A 24,585-nucleotide genomic window follows, 5' to 3' on the forward strand; every position below is an offset into this window, starting at 1 on the left:
AGATGAAGGACTTCACCTAGAGACGTCACTGGTGAGTCAATGTGTTACCTATACACTGACAATATACACTGTATACTATATACAGAGGTCCTGTGTATGTCACCGGTGATCACTGGATTACCTATACACTATATACAGAGCTCCTGTGTATAATGTCACTGGTTATCACTGTATTACCTGTACACAGACACTGCATACTAAGTACAGATCTCCTGTGTATAATGGCACTTATGGTGATAGTATTGTGTTTTTTTTTATTATTGATCAGTATTGTAGTATTCAGTCACTATGTGGTGGTAACATGTGGTCTGGTCATGATGTTGTGGTATTTGTTCCTTGTATTTGATATTATTCGATCACTGTGGTGGTAATATTGCATCTGGTCATGGTGTGGCGGTATTTGTGCCTTGTAGATAGTATTATAGGTCACTGTGGTGATAATATGGTGTCTGGTCATGGTGCTGTGGTATTTGCTCCTTGTATGTGGTATTATAGGTCATTTTAAAAATTGAAAAATAAATAAAAATATACCTAAATTGTATTGCATATTTTAACAAATATTTAATAGGTTACAGTAGAGTAGGGCCCGGCCAAAAGTGTCTACCTTGTCATTTTGGTGGCTTAAAAAATCTTTTGGCCAAAACAAAAGCAAAAGGCTATATGTGTGATCTGGTGATGGGAACTGTCGATGTGTGATAGGTGAGAAGTGGAGATTTTCCAAGAGAGAGCGGTGGGACTGTGGACAGTTTGAGGGGTGGAGCGTGGAGGCGGGGCTGGGGTGGAGCCTGGGCGGAGTCTCAAGGGGGCCCCGGAAATTTTGCCAGTATGGGGCCTTGAAATTTCTAGTGGCAGCCCTGTGCATGGAGAGAGCAGGAGCGCGGTCAGGTAAGCAGAACTTGTTTTTTTTTTGCAGTCCTGATCATGTGATGGTAACATTCACCGGCGAAATAATTTAACTTATCCATCTGAGGTCTTATTCCTGCTGCATTGTTTTTTATACTAAAAAATGCATCATAGAGAATTCAAATTCAGCGTACAGGCTTTAACAAGTACTTTTGCAAACAGAAAGGCAAGAAAGGTAAAATTCTACAACATTTGAAATCAACTTTACTCCCAAAGTGACAATTTAAAGTTTCAATTAAACAATAAAGAGTTTTGTTTCTGTGCGTGTTGTCCTGACTATTTTTGTTAACCTTTGTGTGTATTGAGCCGGGGGGGGGGGCGCCAAACTCGGGAACAGCCCCGGGCGGCAAAAGCTCTAGCTACGCCCCTGGATTATTACCATGACTGGATAGACTGCCCCTTCCAAAAAATGATGACACTCCTCATAGGCCTACTTTATTGCGAAGAGTTTCCTATTACCAATGTAATTCTCTCAGTGGATGACAGTTTCTTGGAGAAGTATACACAAGGACGCCATTTACCCGGATATGCGACAATACAACCCCTACACCCACCTCTGATGCGTTAACCCCTTCCCGACATCTGACGGTATAGTACGTCACATGTCGGGACCCCCGCTTTGATGTGCGCTCCGGCGGTGAGCGCACATCAAAGCCGGGACATGTCAGCTGTTTTGAACAGCTGACATGTGCCCGCAATAGGCGCGAGCAGAATCGCGATCTGCGCGCGCCTATTAACTAGTTAAATGCCGCTGTCAAACGCAGACAGCGGCATTTAACTACCGCATCCGGCCGTGCGGCCGGATATGAGCGCATCGCCGACCCCCGTCACATGATCGGGGGTCGGCGATGCTCCTCCATTGTAACCATAGAGGGCCTTGAGACCTCTATGGTTACTGATTGCCGGTGGCTGTGAGCGCCCCCTTGTGGTCGGCGCTCACAGCACACCTGCAAATCTGCTGTGTAGCAGCGATCTTATGATCACTGCTGCATAGCAGAGCTGATCGGGCTGTGCCTGCTTCTAGCCTCCCATGGAGGCTATAGAAGCATGGCAAAAGTAAAAAAAAAAAAGTTTTTAAAAATGTGAAAAAAATAAAAAAAATATAAAAGTTTAAATCACCCCCCTTTCGCCCAAATCAAAATAAATCAATAAAAAAAAAACCCAACCTACACATATTTGGTATCGCCGCGTTCAGAATCGCCCGATCTATCAATAAAAAAAAAGCATTAACCTGATCGCTAAATGGCGTAATGAGAAAAAAATTCGAAACGCCAGATTTACGTTGTTTTGGTCGCCACGACATTGCATTAAAATGCAATAACGGGCGATCAAAAGAACGTATCTGCACCAAAATGCTATCATTAAAAACGCCAGCTCGGCACGCAAAAAATAAGCCCTCACCTGACCCCAGATCACGAAAAATGGAGACGCTACGAGTATCGGAAAATGGCGCAATTTTGTTTTGTTTTTTTGCAAAGTTTGGAATTTTTTTTCACCACTTAGGTGAAAAATAACCTAGTCATGTTAGGTGTCTATGAACTCGTAGTGACCTGGAGAATCATAATGGCAGGTCAGTTTTAGCATTTAGTGAACCTAGCAAAATAGGCAAGCAAAAAACAAGTGTGGGATTGCACTTGTTTTGCAATTTCACTGCACTTGGAATTTTTTTCCCGTTTTCTAGTACACGACATGCTAAAACCAATTATGTCGTTCAATAGTACAACTCGTCCCGCAAAAAATAAGCCCTCACATGGCCAAATTGACGGAAAAATAAAAAAGTTATGGCTCTGGGAAGGAGGGGAGCGAAAAACGAAAACGGAAAAAGCTCCGGGGGTGAAGGGGTGAAGTTGTCCACTACAAAAAAATATTTTTTTTCATAAATCTTGCTATTATGTGCCACTGAAAACATCCACTGTGTTTATTTTAACAATATTACCTTTTATCATGCTGTAGCAGCACATCTTCAGTGCTGGATCCAGCTCTCATGGGGTTAATCGAAAACTTCCTTTCTCCTGCGCTATTGTGCTCTAATACTACAAGTTCCATGATGCATTGCACTGGTCACTAAGCTCGAACCTACCACACCCACTCCAAAACACACCCAAACCCCTCCCTCCTCTATCTTCAAAAAGATTTGTGAGATCATTTCTGTCCAACCTCCTCTTTTACATTTGACCAACCCACACTCCATTACACATAGATAGATAGATAGATAGTTGTGTATCTATATATCTATGTCTATTTCCATAGATATGTCCATATCCATGTTTCTAAACCCCTTCACCCCTGGAGCATTTTTCGTTTATCGCTCCCCTTGTTTCCAGAGCCATAATTTTTCCATCAATATGGCCATGTGAGGGCTTATCTTTTGTGGGACAAGTTCTACTTTTGAACGACATCATTGGTTTTAGCATGTTATGTAACAGAAAAGGTGAAAAAAATTCAAAGTGCGATGAAATTGCAAAAAAGTGCAATCCCACACTTGTTTTTTGCTTGGCTTTTTTGCTAGGTTCACTAAAGTCAAGAGCCAAGTCCTTGGCTGATCTTATCCCTCCCTGCTCTTGACTTTTTATTATGTCCCAATAAAGTGATGTAAAGCTCCTTCAGGGTAAGTGCGCTCCTTTCTTTCTTTTTTTGAAATATAACAATTTCTATTATTTAGCAGTATGAGGGCTTGAAAAAAAAAAAAGTTCCAGCTCTTCTTCATAAAATACTTGACTTTATTTCATGCATTTAAAATACAAACAGCAACACGGACAACGCACAGGAGGACATGAGCATAGCATAGATCATGTCCTCCTGTACGTTGTCTGAGTTGCTGTTTGTATTTTAAACGCATGAAATAAATTCAAGTATTTTATCAAGAAGAGCTGGAACATGGTTGTTACCTGTGTCCTTTTTCACTGTTTTTGTCCGCCATTATGTTGTTCTTTTCCCCCATCTTTGTGAGATGTTTTTATGCTGATCTTTAAAAAAAAAAAACACATTGAAACAAATGCTGGAAAATCAATCTAAAAGACGCTGTCTTCCATGCATCATATGAGACTTCCGATTGACTGAAGAATGATAAGCTCATTTCTTTTGGTGTCTGGAAACCTGCAGTCAAGACGCACAAAAAATAAAACATATGAACAGCAAGTTGTTTTTACATAGAAATGTATAAGTTCATTCTTTTAAGTGTTTTCTAGGTGCTTTTTCAGCGTAGTTTTGGAGCACCCGCCTGAAAAAGACATTGTGTGTACATAAACCTAGTGCGGACAGGCAGCATATCGCTAGTATATGCTATCAATGGCCAATTGTATCACTGGGTTAGGATCTCTATAATAATATCACATCACCAATAACAAAGTGCTATCTCCTGTAGTGCAGAGGTAGCACCCTGTGCAGTGATGAGGCAGTGACCTAGCAAATTTGAAAGCAAAACATCTCTTTAATGTTCAACTCACAGCAATACACAGTACAGGATATCCTCCGGATCACAGCCGGGAACCATATCCTCAAGTTTGCAGCCAATAAACATGCCAGTCCACCTCCTGAGACCAGTTACCATGGGCAACTGCACCGTTGTGTACACTGTGGGTGCCAGGCCTTTCAGCTGCCTTGGCTGTTTGGCTCCGCTTGCCTGTGCTACCTCATACAGGTGGAGTTCTGGAGAGCCTCTTGCTCTGCACTCCTGCAAACAGGTAAAGGCAAGGAAAACAAAACAAACACAGTCTAGTAAACCCTATTATCATGATGACCCAGTACAATATAGATAGGGGATAACTAGTGCCTGTATAAAGGATGTCAAAGGACACACCAAATAATGCAACAGCAACAAACTACAAAAGAATAAGTGCAAGAAAACGTCCAAAATAAGCAAAAAATCTTTATTAAATATATTAAAAATATCACAACAAGGGATACAGAAATAGTGGGAGAACAAGTGCAGATAACATGTACCGTACACCTGGAGACAGATCACACCTCACCGCAAATCAGCAGCCAAGCAGAACAATAAATGCACAGGATATTCCCAATTTACTGGCTGCTCCATTATAAAGATCACTTAGTGCACCATATACCAGACTCACAAGCATATACCGGTCAGTGCATGAAACATAATGTGAATACACAATGTAAAAGATGTCCTACCAGCTGCTGACGTGGGGAGAGCGTCCACTCCAGACCCACCCCAACGCACGTTTCGGCGATGTCCTTCCTCAGGGGGCGCCCCCTGAGGAAGGACATCGCCGAAACGCGCGTTGGGGTGGGTCTGGAGTGGACGCTCTCCCCACGTCAGCAGCTGGTAGGACATCTTTTACATTGTGTATTCACATTATGTTTCATGCACTGATCGGTATATGCTTGTGAGTCTGGTATATGGTGCACTAAGTGATCTTTATAATGGAGCAGCCAGTAAATTGGGAATATCCTGTGCATTTATTGTTCTGCTTGGCTGCTGATTTGCGGTGAGGTGTGATCTGTCTCCAGGCGTACGGTACATGTTATCTGCACTTGTTCTCCCACTATTTCTGTATCCCTTGTTGTGATATTTTTAATATATTTAATAAAGATTTTTTGCTTATTTTGGACGTTTTCTTGCACTTATTCTTTTGTAGTTTGTTACTCCTGCAAACACCAGACTGACACTGACATTGAACCTGTCACAGTCAAACCCTTTACTGCAGGGATTTCAACTGGAATCTGTGGCCATGGGCCACATGGAAAGCCCGGGCCGGGAATCAAATGGACTGCACCACTACCATCCTGTAGTCCGTTTCAAAACACAAAAGCCCAGAGCAGGTTTCTTAAATCTGCCTTGGACAAATAGTTTGCCCAAAACTAACACTTACTTTTAATCCGCATTGCAATCACAGCTACGCCTGTGACTGCAATGCACTCCCATGGCCTCAATACAAGCCCCATATAGACAAGTATTTCTTCAAGGCCCATACAGACAAGTATTTCAGCATGACACATACAGACAAGTATTTCTGCAAGGCCCATACAGACAAGTATTTCAGCAAGGCCCATACAGACAAGTATTTCTGCAAGCCCCATACAGACAAGTATTTCAGTATACCACATACAAATAAGTATTTCTGCAAGCCCCATACATACAAGTATTTCTGCAAGCCCCATACAGACTAGTATTTCTGCAAGCTACATAAAGATACATGCTGTCATGCTCGGGTCAAGAGAGTCGCTGGCCAGTCCGAGCATTGTGATGCGATCTTCGTCCATGTTATATGGCCATCTGACTGCGCCATAAGGTAAATCGAGTAATGGAGCTGATAGGGAGAAAGCTATACTGGAAAGAGTTCAACCGTCTCCATGTTTTGGCTTCACTCTTTGCTATGGATTAAATATATTGATGCAAATTATTGGGGTAGGTTGCACAATCTAGCAGTCAGAAGACCTGCTTTGTTGAATGACAGCATACATTTGCAATGACACCGAGATGCCACTGGCAACCTTGTGCACACAACCCAAAATATATTCTCAAATATATCAAAAAGAAACTTACAAAAGTAATATGCAGAACCTACAGTCATGGTAGAAAGTGTATTTTCTCCCTTAAAATTATTTCAATTACACATGCTTTGTACACATTTATTTCCTTTGTGTGTAATGGAACTATTTAGATCCGGACCCATTTCTGGCCAGTTCAGAACTCTCTAGCACTTTGTTTCCATCCATCTCTGGGTGCTTCTTGAAGTATGTTTGGAGCCTTTGTCCTGCTGGACCCATGACCTAGGACACAAACCCATCTTTATAAACATAAGGATGAATGACCTCGGGGAAATCAAAACATCCAACACCACGGAGACACCATCACGTGTTTCTCAACACAGTGATCCAGAACACTGGCCCCATCCCTAAAGGGAAATATGCAAATGCATGTAGAAAAGCCACGGAGACACCATCACGTGTTTCTCAATGCAAGCAATGAATAGCCAGGTCTTTCACCGGGAAGGAAAAACCACGGGAAGGGCAGCATCCAATAAAGGAAAACCACCTATGCCAAAACATGGTATCCATCCGCAGACAGCTGTTTCGGGGTATTTGCCCCTCATCAGTGTGGAGTAGGAAACTGGCTATTAGGAGCAGTGCCTAGTGAAAAGACTATAAACATAAGGATGAATGACCTCGGGGAGATCAAAACATCCAACACTGTGGAGACACCATCACGTGTTTCTCAACACAGTGATCCAGAACACTGCCCCATCCCTAAAGGGAAATATTCAAATGCATGTAGAAAAGCCACGGAGACACCATAACTTGTTTCTCAACGCAAGCAATGAATAGCCAGGTCTTTCACCGGGAAGGAACAACCACGGGAAGGGCAGCATCCAATAAAGGAAAACCACCTATGCCAAAACATGGTATCCATCCACAGACAGCTGTTTCGGGGTATTTGCCCCTCATCAGTGTGGAGTAGGAAACTGGCTATTAGGAGCAGTGCCTAGTGAAAAGACTATGAACATAAGGATGAATGACCTCGGGGAGATCAAAACATCCAACACCGCGGAGACACCATCACGTGTTTCTCAACGCAATGATCCAGAACACTGCCCCATCCCTAAAGGGAAATATTCAAATGCATGTAGAAAAGCCGCGGAGACACCATCACGTGTTTCTCAACACAAGCAATGAATAGCCAGGTCTTTCACCGGGAAGGAACAACCACGGGAAGGGCAGCATCCAATAAAGGAAAACCACCTATGCCAAAACATGGTATCCATCCACAGACAGCTGTTTCGGGGTATTTGCCCCTCATCAGTGTGGAGTAGGAAACTGGCTATTAGGAGCAGTGCCTAGTGAGAAGACTATAAACATAAGGATGAATGACCTCGGGGAGATCAAAACATCCAACACCGCGGAGACACCATCACGTGTTTCTCAATGCAGTGATCCAGAACACTGCCCCCATCCCTAAAGGGAAATATTCAAATGCATGTAGAAAAGCCGCGGAGACACCATCACGTGTTTCTCAACACAAGCAATGAATAGCCAGGTCTTTCACCGGGAAGGAACAACCACGGGAAGGGCAGCATCCAATAAAGGAAAACCACCTATGCCAAAACATGGTATCCATCCACAGACAGCTGTTTCGAGGTATTTGCCCCTCATCAGTGTGGAGTAGGAAACTGGCTATTAGGAGCAGTGCCTAGTGAAAAGACTATAAACATAAGGATGAATGACCTCGGGGAGATCAAAACATCCAACACCGCGGAGACACCATCACGTGTTTCTCAACGCAATGATCCAGAACACTGCCCCATCCCTAAAGGGAAATATTCAAATGCATGTAGAAAAGCCGCAGAGACACCATCACGTGTTTCTCAACACAAGCAATGAATAGCCAGGTCTTTCACCGGGAAGGAACAACCACGGGACGGGCAGCATCCAATAAAGGAAAACCACCTATGCCAAAACATGGTATCCATCCACAGACAGCTGTTTCGGGGTATTTGCCCCTCATCAGTGTGGAGTAGGAAACTGGCTATTAGGAGCAGTGCCTAGTGAAAAGACTATGAACATAAGGATGAATGACCTCGGGGAGATCAAAACATCCAACACCGCGGAGACACCATCACGTGTTTCTCAACGCAATGATCCAGAACACTGCCCCATCCCTAAAGGGAAATATTCAAATGCATGTAGAAAAGCCGCGGAGACACCATCACGTGTTTCTCAACACAAGCAATGAATAGCCAGGTCTTTCACCGGGAAGGAACAACCACGGGAAGGGCAGCATCCAATAAAGGAAAACCACCTATGCCAAAACATGGTATCCATCCACAGACAGCTGTTTCGGGGTATTTGCCCCTCATCAGTGTGGAGTAGGAAACTGGCTATTAGGAGCAGTGCCTAGTGAGAAGACTATAAACATAAGGATGAATGACCTCGGGGAGATCAAAACATCCAACACCGCGGAGACACCATCACGTGTTTCTCAATGCAGTGATCCAGAACACTGCCCCCATCCCTAAAGGGAAATATTCAAATGCATGTAGAAAAGCCGCGGAGACACCATCACGTGTTTCTCAACACAAGCAATGAATAGCCAGGTCTTTCACCGGGAAGGAACAACCACGGGAAGGGCAGCATCCAATAAAGGAAAACCACCTATGCCAAAACATGGTATCCATCCACAGACAGCTGTTTCGAGGTATTTGCCCCTCATCAGTGTGGAGTAGGAAACTGGCTATTAGGAGCAGTGCCTAGTGAAAAGACTATAAACATAAGGATGAATGACCTCGGGGAGATCAAAACATCCAACACCGCGGAGACACCATCACGTGTTTCTCAACGCAATGATCCAGAACACTGCCCCATCCCTAAAGGGAAATATTCAAATGCATGTAGAAAAGCCGCAGAGACACCATCACGTGTTTCTCAACACAAGCAATGAATAGCCAGGTCTTTCACCGGGAAGGAACAACCACGGGACGGGCAGCATCCAATAAAGGAAAACCACCTATGCCAAAACATGGTATCCATCCACAGACAGCTGTTTCGGGGTATTTGCCCCTCATCAGTGTGGAGTAGGAAACTGGCTATTAGGAGCAGTGCCTAGTGAAAAGACTATAAACATAAGGATGAATGACCTCGGGGAGATCAAAACATCCAACACCGCGGAGACACCATCACGTGTTTCTCAATGCAGTGATCCAGAACACTGCCCCCATCCCTAAAGGGAAATATGCAAATGCATGTAGAAAAGCCGCGGAGACACCATCACGTGTTTCTCAACGCAAGCAATGAATAGCCAGGTCTTTCACCAGGAAGGAACAACATCCAATAAAGAAAAACCACCTATGCCAAACACGTGATGGTGTCTCCGCGGTGTTGGATGTTTTGATCTCCCCGAGGGAAGGGATGCTTCCCTTCCCGTGGTTGTTCCTTTCCGGTGAAAGACTTGGCTATTCATTGCTTGCATTGAGAAACACATAATGGTGTCTCCGCGGCTTTTCTACATGCACAAACCCATCTTTGTGACAATCATTACATTGTGGCCCAAAATCCTCCAGCCGAACGCTGTAATGGAGAATAAAGTTCATTTTTTCCCCGCAGCGTTCGGCTAAGTGCAGGCATTGGTTAGTAACGCTATTAAATCTGCAGAGTAACCCCATATCTGCAGGTTAATTGTGTATTTATGGTGACAGGATCCCTTTAAACCTCAAAATGCAATGGAGAATTTCAGATTGTATACCCTATATCCTGTGAAAATGAGGCCATCATCTATTATGCTACATGCTCATGTAAGGCCTCTTTCACATGTCCCAGTATTTCAGTACGATCATTGTCTGTGTGTACAAGCCCTGTGCTTTACATGTACCATCCGTGTGGAATCCGTGTGCACCATCAGTGTGACACATACTGGAATAGATTGCAAAATAGAAATGACAGATGTTTAGGTGTTAGATTTGCAAAGACAGAAAATAGATAGATAAATAGGTAGATTTAAAGCTATCCATGAGATATATAATTAGTGAAAAAAAAAAAGAGTTGCCAGCTCACTGCATAGGGTCCAGTATGCACGGAACACCACAATCCAACTGCTCGTGAAATATGTAAAGAAAAAGTATGATTTCCAGCTCCTGGTTAAAATCAGAAGAAAATACTTTTATTTCATCCAAAGATCCAATAAGAGTACATCTCCCAAGACAGACAGCAAGGGAAACAAGACCGTTATTTGTCCAAATTTTTTTTTTATAACCAGCTAAGGGAAAGCAGACAGCTGTGAGCTAGTCTTATGCTGGGAAGGTCCAATATCCATATCCATGGAGCTTCCCAGCCTATTAATATCAGCTCACAGCACTCTGCTTAGCCTTAACTGGTTATTAAATGGGGGTCCCTAACAAAAAATGATGTGAGGTCCCCCCTATTTTTAATAACCAGCAAAGGCTAAGAAGACAGCTGCAAATTGAGATTAATAAGCTGGGAAGGTCCATGGATATTGGCCCCTTCGCAGCGTAATAAAACCACCCCTCAGTCGCCTTGGAATTGGCACATCCATTAAATGTGCCAATTCTGGCACTCAGTCTCGGCTCTTCCCTATTTCCCTGGTGCGGTGGCACTCAGGGTAATGGGATTGTGGGTTTGATATCAGCAGCTGACGCTGATATCAAGCCCTGGGGTTAGTAATGAAGAGGTGTCTGTCAGATACCCCATTACTAACCCCATAGTCAAAAAAATAAACCCACTCAGAAAAGTCCTTTATTTGTAAAAAATCACTCCCTGACAATTTCCCTCTTTGACCTATTTATTTAAAAAAATATCCACACCGGTCTACCATAGTCCAAATGGAGGTCCCTCGATGCTCTGTCTTCTTCATACAATGTATGGAGCCTTATTCAGAGAGCGAAGCTCTATAGACTGGAGCAGCAGGCACTGCTGGTTCTCACGCTGTGCTCCGCGAGAAGCCGACTGCTGTGACAAGCTGAACATCAGTAAGGCTACTTTTACATATCAGGTTTAAGCCGTCAGGCTCAATCCGGCGATTTGTAAAAAAAAACGGAATCGGCGAAAGCTGCCGCTGGATCAGTTTTTTTCTCATAGACTTGTATTAGTGCCGGATGGCCTCACGTTGTGTCCGGTGAAAACTGTTTTTCCGGCAACTGGAAAAAACGCAGACAGTAACGTTTTTTGTCTGAGGCGAAAAAATGGAAAGCGCCTCATTCGGCGTTTCCGTTTTTTTGCTATAATGGAAGCCTATGGACACCGGAATGCGCCAGATCCGGAAATTGATGGATCCGGCCACCGGATCCAGTTTTTTAAACTGTGCATGCTCAGATATATTTGCCCAGCCCCCAGGAAACAGATATAAACACTGCCAGTGATGCCTCCTCTCATCCATTTACCAGCCAGCCAAGACAAAACACCTGCCACCAGAGCTGAACCTGCCACCAGAGCTGAACCAGCCAGCCAGCCAGCAGCCACCCAGCCCGCAGCCATCCAGCCAGCAGCCATCCAGCCGCAGCCAGGCAGCCAGAGTGTGCCAGCCAGGCAGCCACAGTGTGCCAGCAACCAGCAAGCCAGCCAGAGTGTGCCAGCAGCCAGCCAGCCACAGCTTGACAGCAGCCAGTTGTAGCCATGTCTTCTTCTGGGAGCCCTTCCCCGCGTCGTCAGCGCTGTGAGGTAAAAGACACTTTTTTTTTCTTTTTCGTGATGTTCACGTAATATATAATATATATATATATATATATATATATATATATATATATATATATATATATATATTAATATCTACTTTTTGAACAGGAAGCTGCAGCATCAGAGGTGCTTCCAGAAGGAGACGAACGGGGCAAAGAGATACCCAGAGCGGGCTCGCAATTGGTAAGTTTCTTACATGCATCACAGAACCACATCATCACACACATCACCGTACACACAACACATACAAATAGATCATTACAGACATCACCGTACACACAACACATAAGCCTACATCCAAGCACATAATGTTTTTTCTTTTTTTATAGTCTTCTGATTCTGGGGTTCGATCCAGAGGTCCTCAAAGCGCCTCCCAGGGCCGTCGGCGTGAGCATCAGGGCGGTCGGCATCGAGTAGGTACCTTTTTTGTTTTTCAACTTTATGTTGTTTTTTTGAGTCTAATGTTTTTTTTTTTTGTCATTTTTAACAGGCTTCACAGCGTGCTCCTGACTCGGACGGTGAGGAGGCCGGCCTAAATATCGACCGCCTCATTGATCTAATTTGAGAGCGGGAGCCGCTGTGGAACATGGGGGACCGCCACCACGCAGATGTTGTTGTGACCCGTCGACTCTGGGAGCAAGTATGCCACGAACTGGTGGACAACTGGGAGGACCTCGATGTTTGGGCCCAGAATCAAACACTTAAGTATACACAGTTCAGTTATGTTACTGGATGTAATGTGTTAGATACTAACCAATTTGTGCTTTCACTTTTGAGCCGAGAGAGTTGTCAAGCGGTGGCGGTCAATCAGGGATCGCTTCAAGAAGGAATTCAACAAAGATGCGTGCCCCGAGTGGATCTGGAGGACGCAGGAGCAAATATAAATATGCTCGAGCCCTAACGTTCCTCTGGTCGACGATGGTGAGCAGAAGGTAAATATTACCCACCACATTTAATAAAAAATGTTTACATGTCTAACACTCTTTTTGGGTTTCAGCCAGGGCCAAGCAATATCAATATATTAATTATATGTTTTTTTCTTTTTCACAGCACCGTCAGCAGCACTCGGGAGCCTGCAGAGTTGAACTCTTCTAGGGCGATCCCTCAGGTGTCCGCCACCGAGGGACATTTCGACAGTCCCGGTCCATCTGCACCTTCCCAGCCTTCCCTCACATCTGATCCCTCGGTCCCATCCACCAGCGCTGGAGCATCGCGGCCGACTTTGTTACATGAAGCAGCTGGTGAGGATATAGCTTTTCATTTACCCCACCCCTCTGATGCTGCCACCTCTAGAACACCTGTGGGTTCTGGGCATCAGCGCCAGAGGGGTCAGGAAAAGAGCTATGCGCCCGAGTTCTTGCATCTGAATGCAGCCTTCAAGAACTGTCTCAAACTGTTGTCTGAGCAAATGGCTGCAGGATTTTATTTGCTCAGCAACAGTATTCTTGTGTTGCACACACGCCTGGATAGGATGCATCCAGATGCAAGTAAATCTCCAAACCACACCTTTTTTCAGTCAGTACTCGAGCGCATGGACAAGCTATCTCCTGATCAGCAGATGCATGTAATGCAAGCGTGCCAGTTTGCTCTAGTGCATGTTAGCTCCCAAGACCCTCCACCCACCCCGGTAGTTCCTCCTGCACCTGCCCCCTTCTCCAGCCACTGTCCCTCCTCCCCCTCCTATACCATACCAGCATCCTGCCCTGTACCAGCTTCCTGCCCCGTACCAGCATCAAGCCCTATTTCAGTTCCCAACATCATTCGTGCCTCCACTCCCTGCCCAACCTCAACTCCCTGCCAACCACCACCAGTCTCCTTCAACACTCATCATGCTCCAAACACAACCCTCTTCTCCACCCACCACCTCTTCTGCTTCCCAATCCCACCATTCCACCCCTCAAATCTTACAAATTTCCAACACTACTCCCGGTTTCATGTCCACCCATTCTCTTTCTTTATCCGCCCCTTCACCTGTTTTACCTACTGATCCATCACCACCACATTCCTCTCTCCACACTCCCACTGTCGGTGTCCTAATCTGACAGCCCCTCCAGTATTATCTCCACCCCACACTATCTAAATTTATAAATATTTTTTGTTCAAAATTTGTCAATAAAAAAACATTTTTTTGGTTTAAAAATGTTGTCTTTCATTCACACATACATGGCACACACGTATACACACACACACACACACACGGCACACACTTATACACACACACGTACAAGGCACACACATGCTGCACAACAAATGCTCATTTGATACATGTGATTCATATAAACACATACACATAGCTCACAGACAGCACACACCTCAACTACACACACTACACACACCTCAAGTACACGCACTGCTTTATGCTGGAGGGAATGAGATGTTCCACACTATGAGCTGCAGCTTCTCCTGCTCCCAGCAGACATCTCCCTGCCCTCTCCTCTACTGTGACTGCCGACAAGAGCAGGAGTTGCTGACAGCAGGCCAGGAACCATTTTCACCAGGAGCGTGCTGCACTACTTATCTCACAGCTCAGGTTGGTAGGTGCCGGGTCTCTAGTTCTCCCTTTCCCTCAGAGGCTCCGTGCAGGAGGACAGGTGCACTGGCCAATGAATACATGGCCTGTAGTGACTTCACGGTCACCTGGCAGGTCACATGATCATGATGTCAATACAGGTCCTCAACCAGCTTTTACATCGGAAGCATCACTGATTAGAAGTGGAGCTACTGATGTAGACACTGGGGGCCCCCAAAGGAGTAGGGGCCCTAGGCAGTTGCCTATTCTGCCTTGCCCTAATGCCGGCCCTGGTCATCTACTGAGGTTCTAATATACCTACAATTAGGGTATGCCACCATAGTTGTAATCAGGGTTACCTGGTTAGGGGCCCACTCTGAAGTTTTGCCTCCACTGAACCAAAATCCTAGCTACACCTCTGACCCAGAGTGAAGCATGGTGGACACAACATTATGCTTTAGGGCTACTTTTTCACAGCTGGAACTGGGGCTTTAGTCACAGTGGAGGGAATTATGAACAGTTCCAAATATCAGTCAATTCCATGATGATTAATAGAATTATAACCTTCAGGCCTCTGCTATAAAGAAGATGAATTTCAATGTTCAGCACAACAAAAGAATGGCTTCACCAGAAGAAGATCAAAGTTTTAGAACGATTCAGCTAGAGCCCGAACGTGAATCCAAATGATAACCTGTGGGTGACCTGGAGAGGACTGTATACAGAAGAATCCCTCACAATCTGGTAGATTAGGAGCGGTACTTCATGGAAGAGTGGGCAAAGATTGCCATTTCTAGATGTGCCATGCTGATCGACTCCTACCCAAAAAGACTAAATACTGTCATAAATTCCAAGGGTATTAGTTTAAGGCTAGTTTCACACTAGCGTTTACTGCATTACGTCGCAAATCCGTTTTTTTGCCGAAAAAACGGATGCGTCAAAAAATTGAAAAACGGTGACAAACGTATGCCACGCATCCAGCATTTCGACGGATCCGTCGCAAATCCGCTAAACGTTTCCGTCGAAAATACTGGATGCGTTGCATACGTTGTATCCGTTTTACCATCCGTTGTATCCGTTTTTCCGACGGATCCGTTTTTAAAAGGGGAGGCTCCCAAAATTTGATTGGCTACTGGAAAATTTGAAAAACTATATAGTACTGTATTTACAGCCCATCTTTGTGGGTTTTAGTTTTGTGGCAGCGATGGAAGGTGTTCTTGGGAGGATTGCTAGTTTGGTTACCGACGTTATCTTTGAGACAAATCGCCTGGATATCATAGTGCGGGAGAAGGAGGCGGCAGCGGAAAGGCGTAGGATGCTTCTGCAGCAACGGAGACGAAGACGAATGTGGATTCATCCGATTAATCAACTACGGATGACCCGGGGTGTCCAGTCCACTCTGTACCTGGAGTTGCGGCACAATCCACACAAATTCCACAACTACGTGCGGATGAGGATTGAACATTTTGATTTTTTGCTTGCAAAACTGGAGGATGTCATCCGAAGACAGGATACAAGGATGAGGCTTGCCATCACACCGGCGGAGCGGCTGATGGTGACCCTGCGGTAAGCCTCTTTTTTTTATTTCATTGCTGATATTGAATGTTATATTACATGCTGCAGAAAATACTGCGCTGGCATATTGCGCACTATTTTCTGCAGCATGTAGTTTTGGTTTTCTTGGCGGACATTCAACTGCTTTATTTAAATGTCATTGCTGATATTGAATGTTAACAGACTGCAGAAAATACTGTGCTGAAATATTGCGTTGCATTTTCTGCAGTTTTTTTTTTTTTGGGTTTTTTTGGGTTTGATGACATGCAACTGCTTTTTTCCTGTCATTGGTCATTTTGAATGTTATATTACATGCTGCAGACAATACTGCGCTGACATATTGCGCACTATTTTCTGCAGCATGTAGTTTGTGTTTTCTTGGCGGACATTCAACTGCTTTATTTAAATGTCATTGCTCATATTGAATGTTAGATAACAGACTGCAGAAAATACTGCGCTGAAATATTGCGTTGCATTTTCTGCAGTTTTTTTTTTGGGGGGTTTTTTGGGTTTGATGACATGCAACTGCTTTTTTCCTGTCATTGGTCATTTTGAATGTTATATTACATGCTGCAGACAATACTGCGCTGACATATTGCGCACTATTTTCTGCAGCATGTAATTTGGGTTTTCTTGGCGGACATTCCACTGTTTTTTTACACCGGATTCATGCTGGTTTTATTGGGTCTCCTGTCATTTTAAAAAAAATTAACAGTGCCATATTATAAAAAATTGCACAGACAAACAATTTTTAACATTTTTTTTTTTTTTTTTTTTATAAAGTTTCCTAGCTACGGGTGAATCTATGACTTCGCTCCATTATCAGTTCAGGCTGGGCATTTCAACTATCTCTGGAATAGTGAAGGACACATGTCGGGCTGTTTGGACCACTTTGCAACCAGAGTATATCCCCCAACCATCCACGGAAATCTGGTTGCGAAGTGCTGAAGAGTTTCAGCAAATTTGCAATTTCCCTAATTGTGTGGGTGCAGTTGACGGGAAACACATAAGGATTGCGAAACCGGCAGGAACAGGATCGGAGTATTATAATTATAAGAAGTATTTCTCCATCGTCCTTATGGCTATTGCAGACGCCAACTGCAGGTTCCTTGCCGTGGACATTGGAGCGTATGGACGGTCCAATGATTCGCAAGTGTTTAAAAACTCTCCGATGGGTCGTTGCCTTTATGGAGAGAGCTACGATTTCCCGCCAGCCAGACCACTGCCAGGAACAAATGACCCAGCCCTGGAATATGTCTTTGTAGGTGATGAAGCCTTTCAACTGTCGCTGCACCTACTGAAACCGTACAGTAGCCGGAACTTAAACCATACCAAGCGGGTCTTTAATTACCGGCTTACTAGAGCACGAAGAGTAGTGGAGTGTTCCTTTGGCATATTGACGGCGAAGTGGCGAGTTCTGCTGACGGCTATCAAGCTGAAAACAACAACTATAGACGAGGTAGTTAAAGCCTGTGTGGTGCTCCACAACTTTGTCCTGTCAAAGGAGCCCGTTTCTTTGGATGATGAAGAGTTGGAGACCACCTTGTGGGACTACCGCAGCAGCTCGGTTCGCTCTACAAGTTCAGTTACAAGGATGAGGGACCAGTTTGCCGATTATTTTGTCTCACCTGTCGGGCGGATCCCGTGGCAAGACATGATTGTGTAACCTGTTTCCCATGTGTAACCTGTTTCCCATGTGTTTTGGTTATGTAAAAAAAGTGTTTCTGCCCCCCCCCCCAAAAAAAAGGCCCAAAAGCGTGGTTTTCTTGCTAGTAAAACCATTATGTTATACCCTTTACATGTCTGGTGTTTGTTTTTATTAAACCTTTTTTTATTATATTACCTTAATAAATCCACACACACACAAAGAGTAGAATTGTAATCCGAATTTTATTTTAACTCTTTTTTTTTTTTTTTTTTTTTTGTTTTGCAAAAAAAATATATATATATTTTCCAACATTTTTATAGAAAAATTAGAACATTTTTTAGAATCTTATTTACACACTTTACAAATTTTCAAAGTGTTGGGTGGAGATATGAGAGGAGGATGTGCCGGAAGGTTGGACCACGTCGATAGGTGGGGAAACCCTACTTGTTTGGGGTGCAGTGGAAGTGGGGGTTAAACCAAGAGGCTGACCAGAGGGGGGTGGTGTTGGAGTAGGTGGAAGAGAAAAGTTCAGTAAGGAAAACATTGGGGAAGTAATTTGGTCTAGGGGCCGGGATTGTTGTGGGGACTGGGTCGGGTATTGTGACTGGGTAGGGTAGTGGGAGTGGCGTGGGGTTTGGTAATGGTGCTGGTGTGGGGATTGGAGCTGGGTTTGGTAATGCTGCTGGTGTGGGTATTGGGGCTGGGTTTGGTAATGGGGGGTATGGTGTGGAAATGGGGCCTGGTGTGGAATTGGAGTGGAGGTGTGGTGAGGTGTGTGGGTCGATTCATTAATGGCCTGCAGTGCAGCATTATGGCAGGTATTCATTACCCGCATCTGTTGCTCAAAAGAAAGCTTCTCCATGCTCATGAGCATGGATTGGAAAAAAAGGTTGGCCGGATCGGGACTTACAGCTGAATGCAGCCTATCCAAGCGACTGCTGGTTTCCTGGCTTGTTTCACTGATGCGTGATTGCACCATGTTGAAACCAGCAGTCACTTGCTCTCCCAAAATTTTGAAAGAGCCTTGGAAGGATGCATTCAGGTGTAAGAACTCAGGAGCATAGCTCCTTTCCTGACCCCTCTGGCGCTGCCGCCACGAACCTAATGGTGGTGTCGAGGTGGCAGGATCAGAGGGGTGGGGTAAAGGGAACGCTAACTGTTCAGCATCAGATGCGAGCAATGAAGCCTGCAATAATGCTCCACTGCTTGGGGCGGATGAAGTGGAGGGGACAGAGGGGTCAGAGGAGGGGACAGAGGTGTGGGGCCTACCGACGTGGCCCTCAGTGGCGGACTCAGGAGGGATCGCTTCAGAGGGCGCAGAGGAAGATGCAGGCGCCCGGTGGCTGGAGAAGGTGCTGTGAAAGAAAAAACAAAAGAAATTAATACATTGGAATGAAAAAGCCCTGACTGAAAGCAAACTAAGTAGACAGGTTAACATGGTTATAATTGGGCTGTAGAATACTTACACTCTGCTTAGCATGGTTCGCCTCAGGAAGGAGAGGGCCTGGCCATATTTATATCTGCTCCTCTTCCTTCCTGCAGAGCCACTCGGGGCCTTCATCTCATCATTGAATTCCCTCTTAAAGCGATCCCTCAGTGACCGCCACCGCTTCCTAACCTTTCCAACTGTGAAGACAAGAATCAAAAGAAAATACAAAAAATTGGTAAATGCAATACATTACAGTCAGCTCAAAACATCACTGGAAAGTGAATACTTACCTAGTTTGCTCTGCTGCTGAGGATGAAGGCTCTCCCGCCTTGGAAACAGGTTGCGACACACTTCGTCCCAGAGCCGACGGGTGACACCGGTATCAGCATGCCTGCGGTCAGCCATGTTCCACAGCGGCTCCCGCTCGCGAACCTCCTCGATGAGACAATCGATGTCAATGTCATCATCATCATCCTCCTCTTCTGCGGGAGCACGCTGTGAAGCCTGTGTCAAAAAAAAAAAAAAAAAAGGAAAACAAACAAATTAGTACACTGAAATACTAAAGTACCAATAGAATCCCCCTCCCCCCCAAAAAAAAAACTCACTGATGGCCGACCGTGGCGACGAGTCCGCCGACTCTGGGACTGTCTGGGAGAGCCTTCAGCGGCAGCAGCAGGAGCAGCAGCAGCAGCCTGAAATGAAGGAAACAAATTCTCAGTTAAGGTAGGCAGGTGTTTAGTAATCTGTTTTGTGTATGGTGCAGTGTGATGTGCGAAGCAACTGTTTCACCACTACTTACACTTGGTTCCTCCTCCACTTGCATCTCTCCACCCGTCTCGCCCCCTTCTGACAGCTCCTCATCTGATTCAGCTTCCTGTTGAAACATAATGTATGCATGTAGTTATCCATAAAAATTTAATTTAAAGAAATTTAAAAAAAAAAAAAATTTTGTGTTAACTTACCGATACACGCTGTTGCTGTGGAGGAGGGCTGTCAGAAGAGGACATCGTTTTGTGGTCCTGGTGGGCAGCGGCTGTGTCCTGGTGGGCAGCGGCTGTGTCCTGGTGGGCAGCGGCTGTGTCCTGGTGGGCAGCGGCTGTGTCCTGGTGGTTCTGTAAGTTAAAGACACACTTGCAATCTGCTCGACACATTGAAGTAGCAGATTGGGGTCTTCAAAACTTACTTCTAGCTCTTTAGCTGTGGTCCTGGTGGGCAGCGGCTGTGTCCTGGTGGGCAGTGGCTGTGTCCTGGTGGGCAGTGGCTGTGTCCTGGTGGGCAGCGGCTGTGTCCTGGTGGTTCTGTAAGTTAAAGACACACTTGCAATCTGCTCGACACATTGAAGTAGCAGATTGGGGTCTTCAAAACTTACTTCTAGCTCTTTAGCTGTGGTCCTGGTGGGCAGCGGCTGTGTCCTGGTGGGCAGTGGCTGTGTCCTGGTGGGCAGCGGCTGTGTCCTGGTGGGCAGCGGCTGTGTCCTGGTGGTTCTGTAAGTTAAAGACACACTTGCAATCTGCTCGACACATTGAAGTAGCAGATTGGGGTCTTCAAAACTTACTTCTAGCTCTTTAGCTGTGGTCCTGGTGGGCAGCGGCTGTGTCCTGGTGGGCAGTGGCTGTGTCCTGGTGGGCAGCGGCTGTGTCCTGGTGGGCAGCGGCTGTGTCCTGGTGGTTCTGTAAGTTAAAGACACACTTGCAATCTGCTCGACACATTGAAGTAGCAGATTGGGGTCTTCAAAACTTACTTCTAGCTCTTTAGCTGTGGTCCTGGTGGGCAGCGGCTGTGTCCTGGTGGGCAGCGGCTGCGGTCCTGGTTTATCTGTTATATGTATAATGGATCTATAGTTAGACCACCCCCTGAACTAGGTAATGTTCAATGATAAACACCCTACTAAAATGATGTCAGAAATGTTCATACAGGTGAACACCAAAACCCCCCCAAAAAGTTGCACGTTATACCATTCATTTCCATGTCCCAAAAAACAAAATTTTTTAATGTTAACACCATGAAAAAATATATTTGACACATTTTATTTAAAATAAATAACCTCTCCCCCCCCCAAAAAAAAAAAAAAATACTTTACAGGTTAACCTTTATTAAAAAAAATGAGCCCTCAACCAACCCTGTATTGCATGTGTAACCATTGGTACATACACCAGTTTTAAATTTACCTTTATGAAATAATACTACGGACATTTTTTTAATAAACATTTTATTATAATTTTTTTTTTGCACTTTTTTTTTTAAAAATCACAAGGAGCTGACATGCTCTTTATTTTAAATACAAGTACTTCAACTGCAAATGGTTATAACTGTAATAAAAAAAAATTCAACACTTTTATTAAATAGAAAAACCCCACACTCACACATTCAAACCACAAGCTGCACACCGCTAGACTTTTTTAAAAAACACATCAGATTTAAAAAAAAAAAAAAAAAAAAAAAAAAAAAAAATTTAAACCACATGCTGCACAGACCACTATACAGTCAATACATCAGAAAAAGGCAAATAACCAATTATACAGCATGGACAAATGCACATGCCATCAACAAGACGTACCCAAAAAACATGCATGGTATGTGTCCACATTCAGGATCGCATCAGAATTTGGGCAGGATTTCCCATCAGTATTTGTAAGCCAAAACCAGGAGTGTAAAAATTAGGTAAAGTATAATACGAAAACAGGCACACTTTTGCTTTTATCACCCACTCCTGGTTTTGGCGTACAAATACTGATGGAAAATCCTGACCACATCCTGATGCAATCCTGCACATGGACACATACCCTCCCACATGAACAGGCATAAAATTGGCAAAGGCATAATATGGTGCAGGCACATGGTACAAAAGCACACAGCCGTCCAAAAATGCACACATACACATGCACGCACATAGCTTTATGCAAATACACATATGTACAACAAAGGCAGAAAGGTGAAACCAATCAGAAGACGCATACACACACACACATACAAAAGGCTGACAATCCTTTGGCTGAAGCAGCAGGTCTTCACAGTGGCTGGCATCATGGTGGATCTGGACTCTAGCATGGCACTGGCTGTTGCAGGACGATGGCAGGCCTCAGGTTCTCTTCAGGTTTTAAGCTCTTGCTGTAGTCAGTAGTACCTCATACACACAGAAATGCACAGGCACACAGATGCACACTAAAATTGCAATACTCACACTGGCTATGGTGGCTGGAGTCTTGTAGCAGGATGTCTGGAGTCTTGTGGCAGGATGGCTGGAGTCTTGTGGCAGGATGGCTGGAGTCTTGTGGCAGGCTGGCTGCAGTCTTGTGACAGGCTGGCTGGGGTCTTGTGCTTGGCTGGGGTCTTGTGGCAGGCTGGCTCTTGCTGGCAGGCTTCTTTGCTTCTCTGTGTCTTGCTGGCATATGTGGGGTTCAAGGCCCAGGCCAGGTTTATATAGATTTGGGGGTGTCTGACCAATTGGCAACAAAATACTTCTTCTGAGCATGCTCAGTGTAAAAAAAACGTATTGCAGCGCTGCATTGCGTCGTACGACGTGTCCCGACGCATCCGTCGCTCATAGGCTTCCATTGCAGCCAACGACGTATGCCGCAGGATGCGTCGCGACACGTTTTTTAGGCGGAGACAAAAAACGTTACAATCTACGTTTTTTTGAGACGACGTGTCGCCAAATTTCGACGCATCCGTCGTAAAACGTACACGACGTATGCCAATCCGTCGCCATACGTCGCCAATACAAGTCTATGGGAAAAAAACGCATCCAGCAAAAAGTTTTGCTGGATGCGTTTTTTCTGAAAAAAGACGTTTTGAAACGTAATGCAGTTAACGCTAGTGTGAAAGTAGCCTAAGTGTGTGCATATTTATGTAACCATATTATTTTGGTTTGTTATGTTTCTTTTTCCACCTGAAAAGATTTATGTTTATTTTTCAATTGATTTGTGGAGAATTTGGGAGACATAAAAGGTAGAAAAAGTTCTGAAATGATTCTACTTGGCATGTTAACTATGTGGACTTTTTATAACCACTATACCTATGCCTAATATTTAGCAACATGCTTCCTTACTGCCATCTGCTGTTATAAAGCAATATTCTACTTGTCTATTTGCTACCATTTTTCTAGCAAAAGGGATATTTCCTCTTTTCCCATAATTCTCCAGTATGTTTTGGAAGAGTTGAGAAGTATGAGTAATCCATAGCAAAAAGCATTCTGTAATGTGCACATTCATGAACACAGGAGTAACACTGCCAAAAGGACTTAGATGGAACTGGTATCTACGGACTTGGTATGAGAGTGGTGGAAAAAGTAAGAAAGCAATTCTACAGGCCAACGCTGCACCTATGTGTGCTGAAGTGTTTTTTTCCCATATACTTTGCATTTAGCAAAAATAGTAGTCATATCCTTGGAATGTGACATTTACTCCAACATGGAATATAACCATCCAAATCTAGTATGTGCTGTTTTATGTCCCTGCCTTAGAACACAGGCCATGCAATTCCAGTTAATCTACTATATCAAAACTTAGCCATTGTAATCCTTGATAAATCAGTGATTATGTATGTTTGGCTTGGAGCAATAAAGAGTATACATAAAGTACAATGTGGGATAAGAAAATAACCTGTTAATCAAGCCACGAAACAGTTCAGTTTTCACTGTGCTTACTTTACACATAAAGTTAAAAATGTATTATAACCTTTAAAAATAAATGATTGTAAAAACAAGCACTGATTAATAAAATAACAATTCATTCTGAAGACATAGAGTATATTTATATGTAACTGTAGCGCCCCCACTGCCGCAGGGCCGAGGGGTACCTGGTACCGGGCCTCTGAGTCTCTGCTTCTGGGGTTGTCACGGCGGCTAGGCCCCGGCCCGTGACCCTGCCGTGGGGCGCACAGTGAATGATAGGTGTGGATGTTGGTGGTGCAGTTGTGGGGAGCAGGTCGCGGTAAATAACGAGGACACCAGGTTGCAGTCTCTTTACCTCTTTACTGGAGATCTCTGAGTCCTCAGTCCAGAATACGGTTCACCAGGCTGCGCAAGTCCGGCCGGTCCAATGGCACCTCCAGAGTTCACTTCACAGGTGGAAATCGGTGCCTTCCTTCTTAGCGCTATGTGTTGTAGTCCTTCCCTGCTGTGCTTACGGAAAGTACCCCACAACCGTTGTGTCTGTTTCTTAAGTTCCCTCACAACTCGATTAAATGATGTTCTTCTAATCTTCCGTCCCTTCCTGATGTTACAGTTAGAACGGCACCCGTTTGTCGGATAGGCCTGGAGTTCTTCCGGGACCCTAGAGACGCCCCTCTCCCGCAATTGCCTCCCAAGACTTCATAGGTGATTTAGGTGAGACAGCCCGCCTTAAACTGACTGTCCTGCCGCTGTTTAGAGTATTGCTTGAAGCTGGTTATTGTAATACT

At 44.6% G+C, this 24,585-nt stretch overlaps 1 protein-coding gene across 3 annotated transcripts; it reads right to left on the reverse strand.

Moving 5' to 3' along the window:
• Positions 1–15,457: 15,457 nt before the first annotated feature.
• LOC143791353 (uncharacterized) lies at positions 15,458–20,391 on the reverse strand. Of its 3 annotated transcripts, XM_077279228.1 has the most exons (5): positions 20,148–20,391; positions 19,985–20,059; positions 19,791–19,877; positions 19,223–19,689; positions 15,458–19,111 (listed from the first exon to the last, which is right to left on the reverse strand). In XM_077279228.1, the coding sequence occupies exons 4-5, from the start codon at positions 19,315–19,317 to the stop codon at positions 18,115–18,117; spliced, it is 1,092 nt and encodes a 363-aa protein (XP_077135343.1). In that variant the 5' UTR covers positions 19,318–19,689; positions 19,791–19,877; positions 19,985–20,059; positions 20,148–20,391; the 3' UTR covers positions 15,458–18,114. The 3 variants fall into 3 exon arrangements, with proteins under 3 accessions (XP_077135343.1, XP_077135344.1, XP_077135345.1); XM_077279230.1 differs by having other exon boundaries at positions 15,644–19,689; positions 20,148–20,328; XM_077279229.1 differs by lacking the exons at positions 19,985–20,059; positions 20,148–20,391 and having other exon boundaries at positions 19,791–19,895.
• Positions 20,392–24,585: the final 4,194 nt, after the last annotated feature.

Source organism: Ranitomeya variabilis, chromosome 1 (genome assembly GCF_051348905.1).
Source record: "Ranitomeya variabilis isolate aRanVar5 chromosome 1, aRanVar5.hap1, whole genome shotgun sequence".
Lineage (NCBI taxonomy): Eukaryota > Metazoa > Chordata > Amphibia > Anura > Dendrobatidae > Ranitomeya > Ranitomeya variabilis.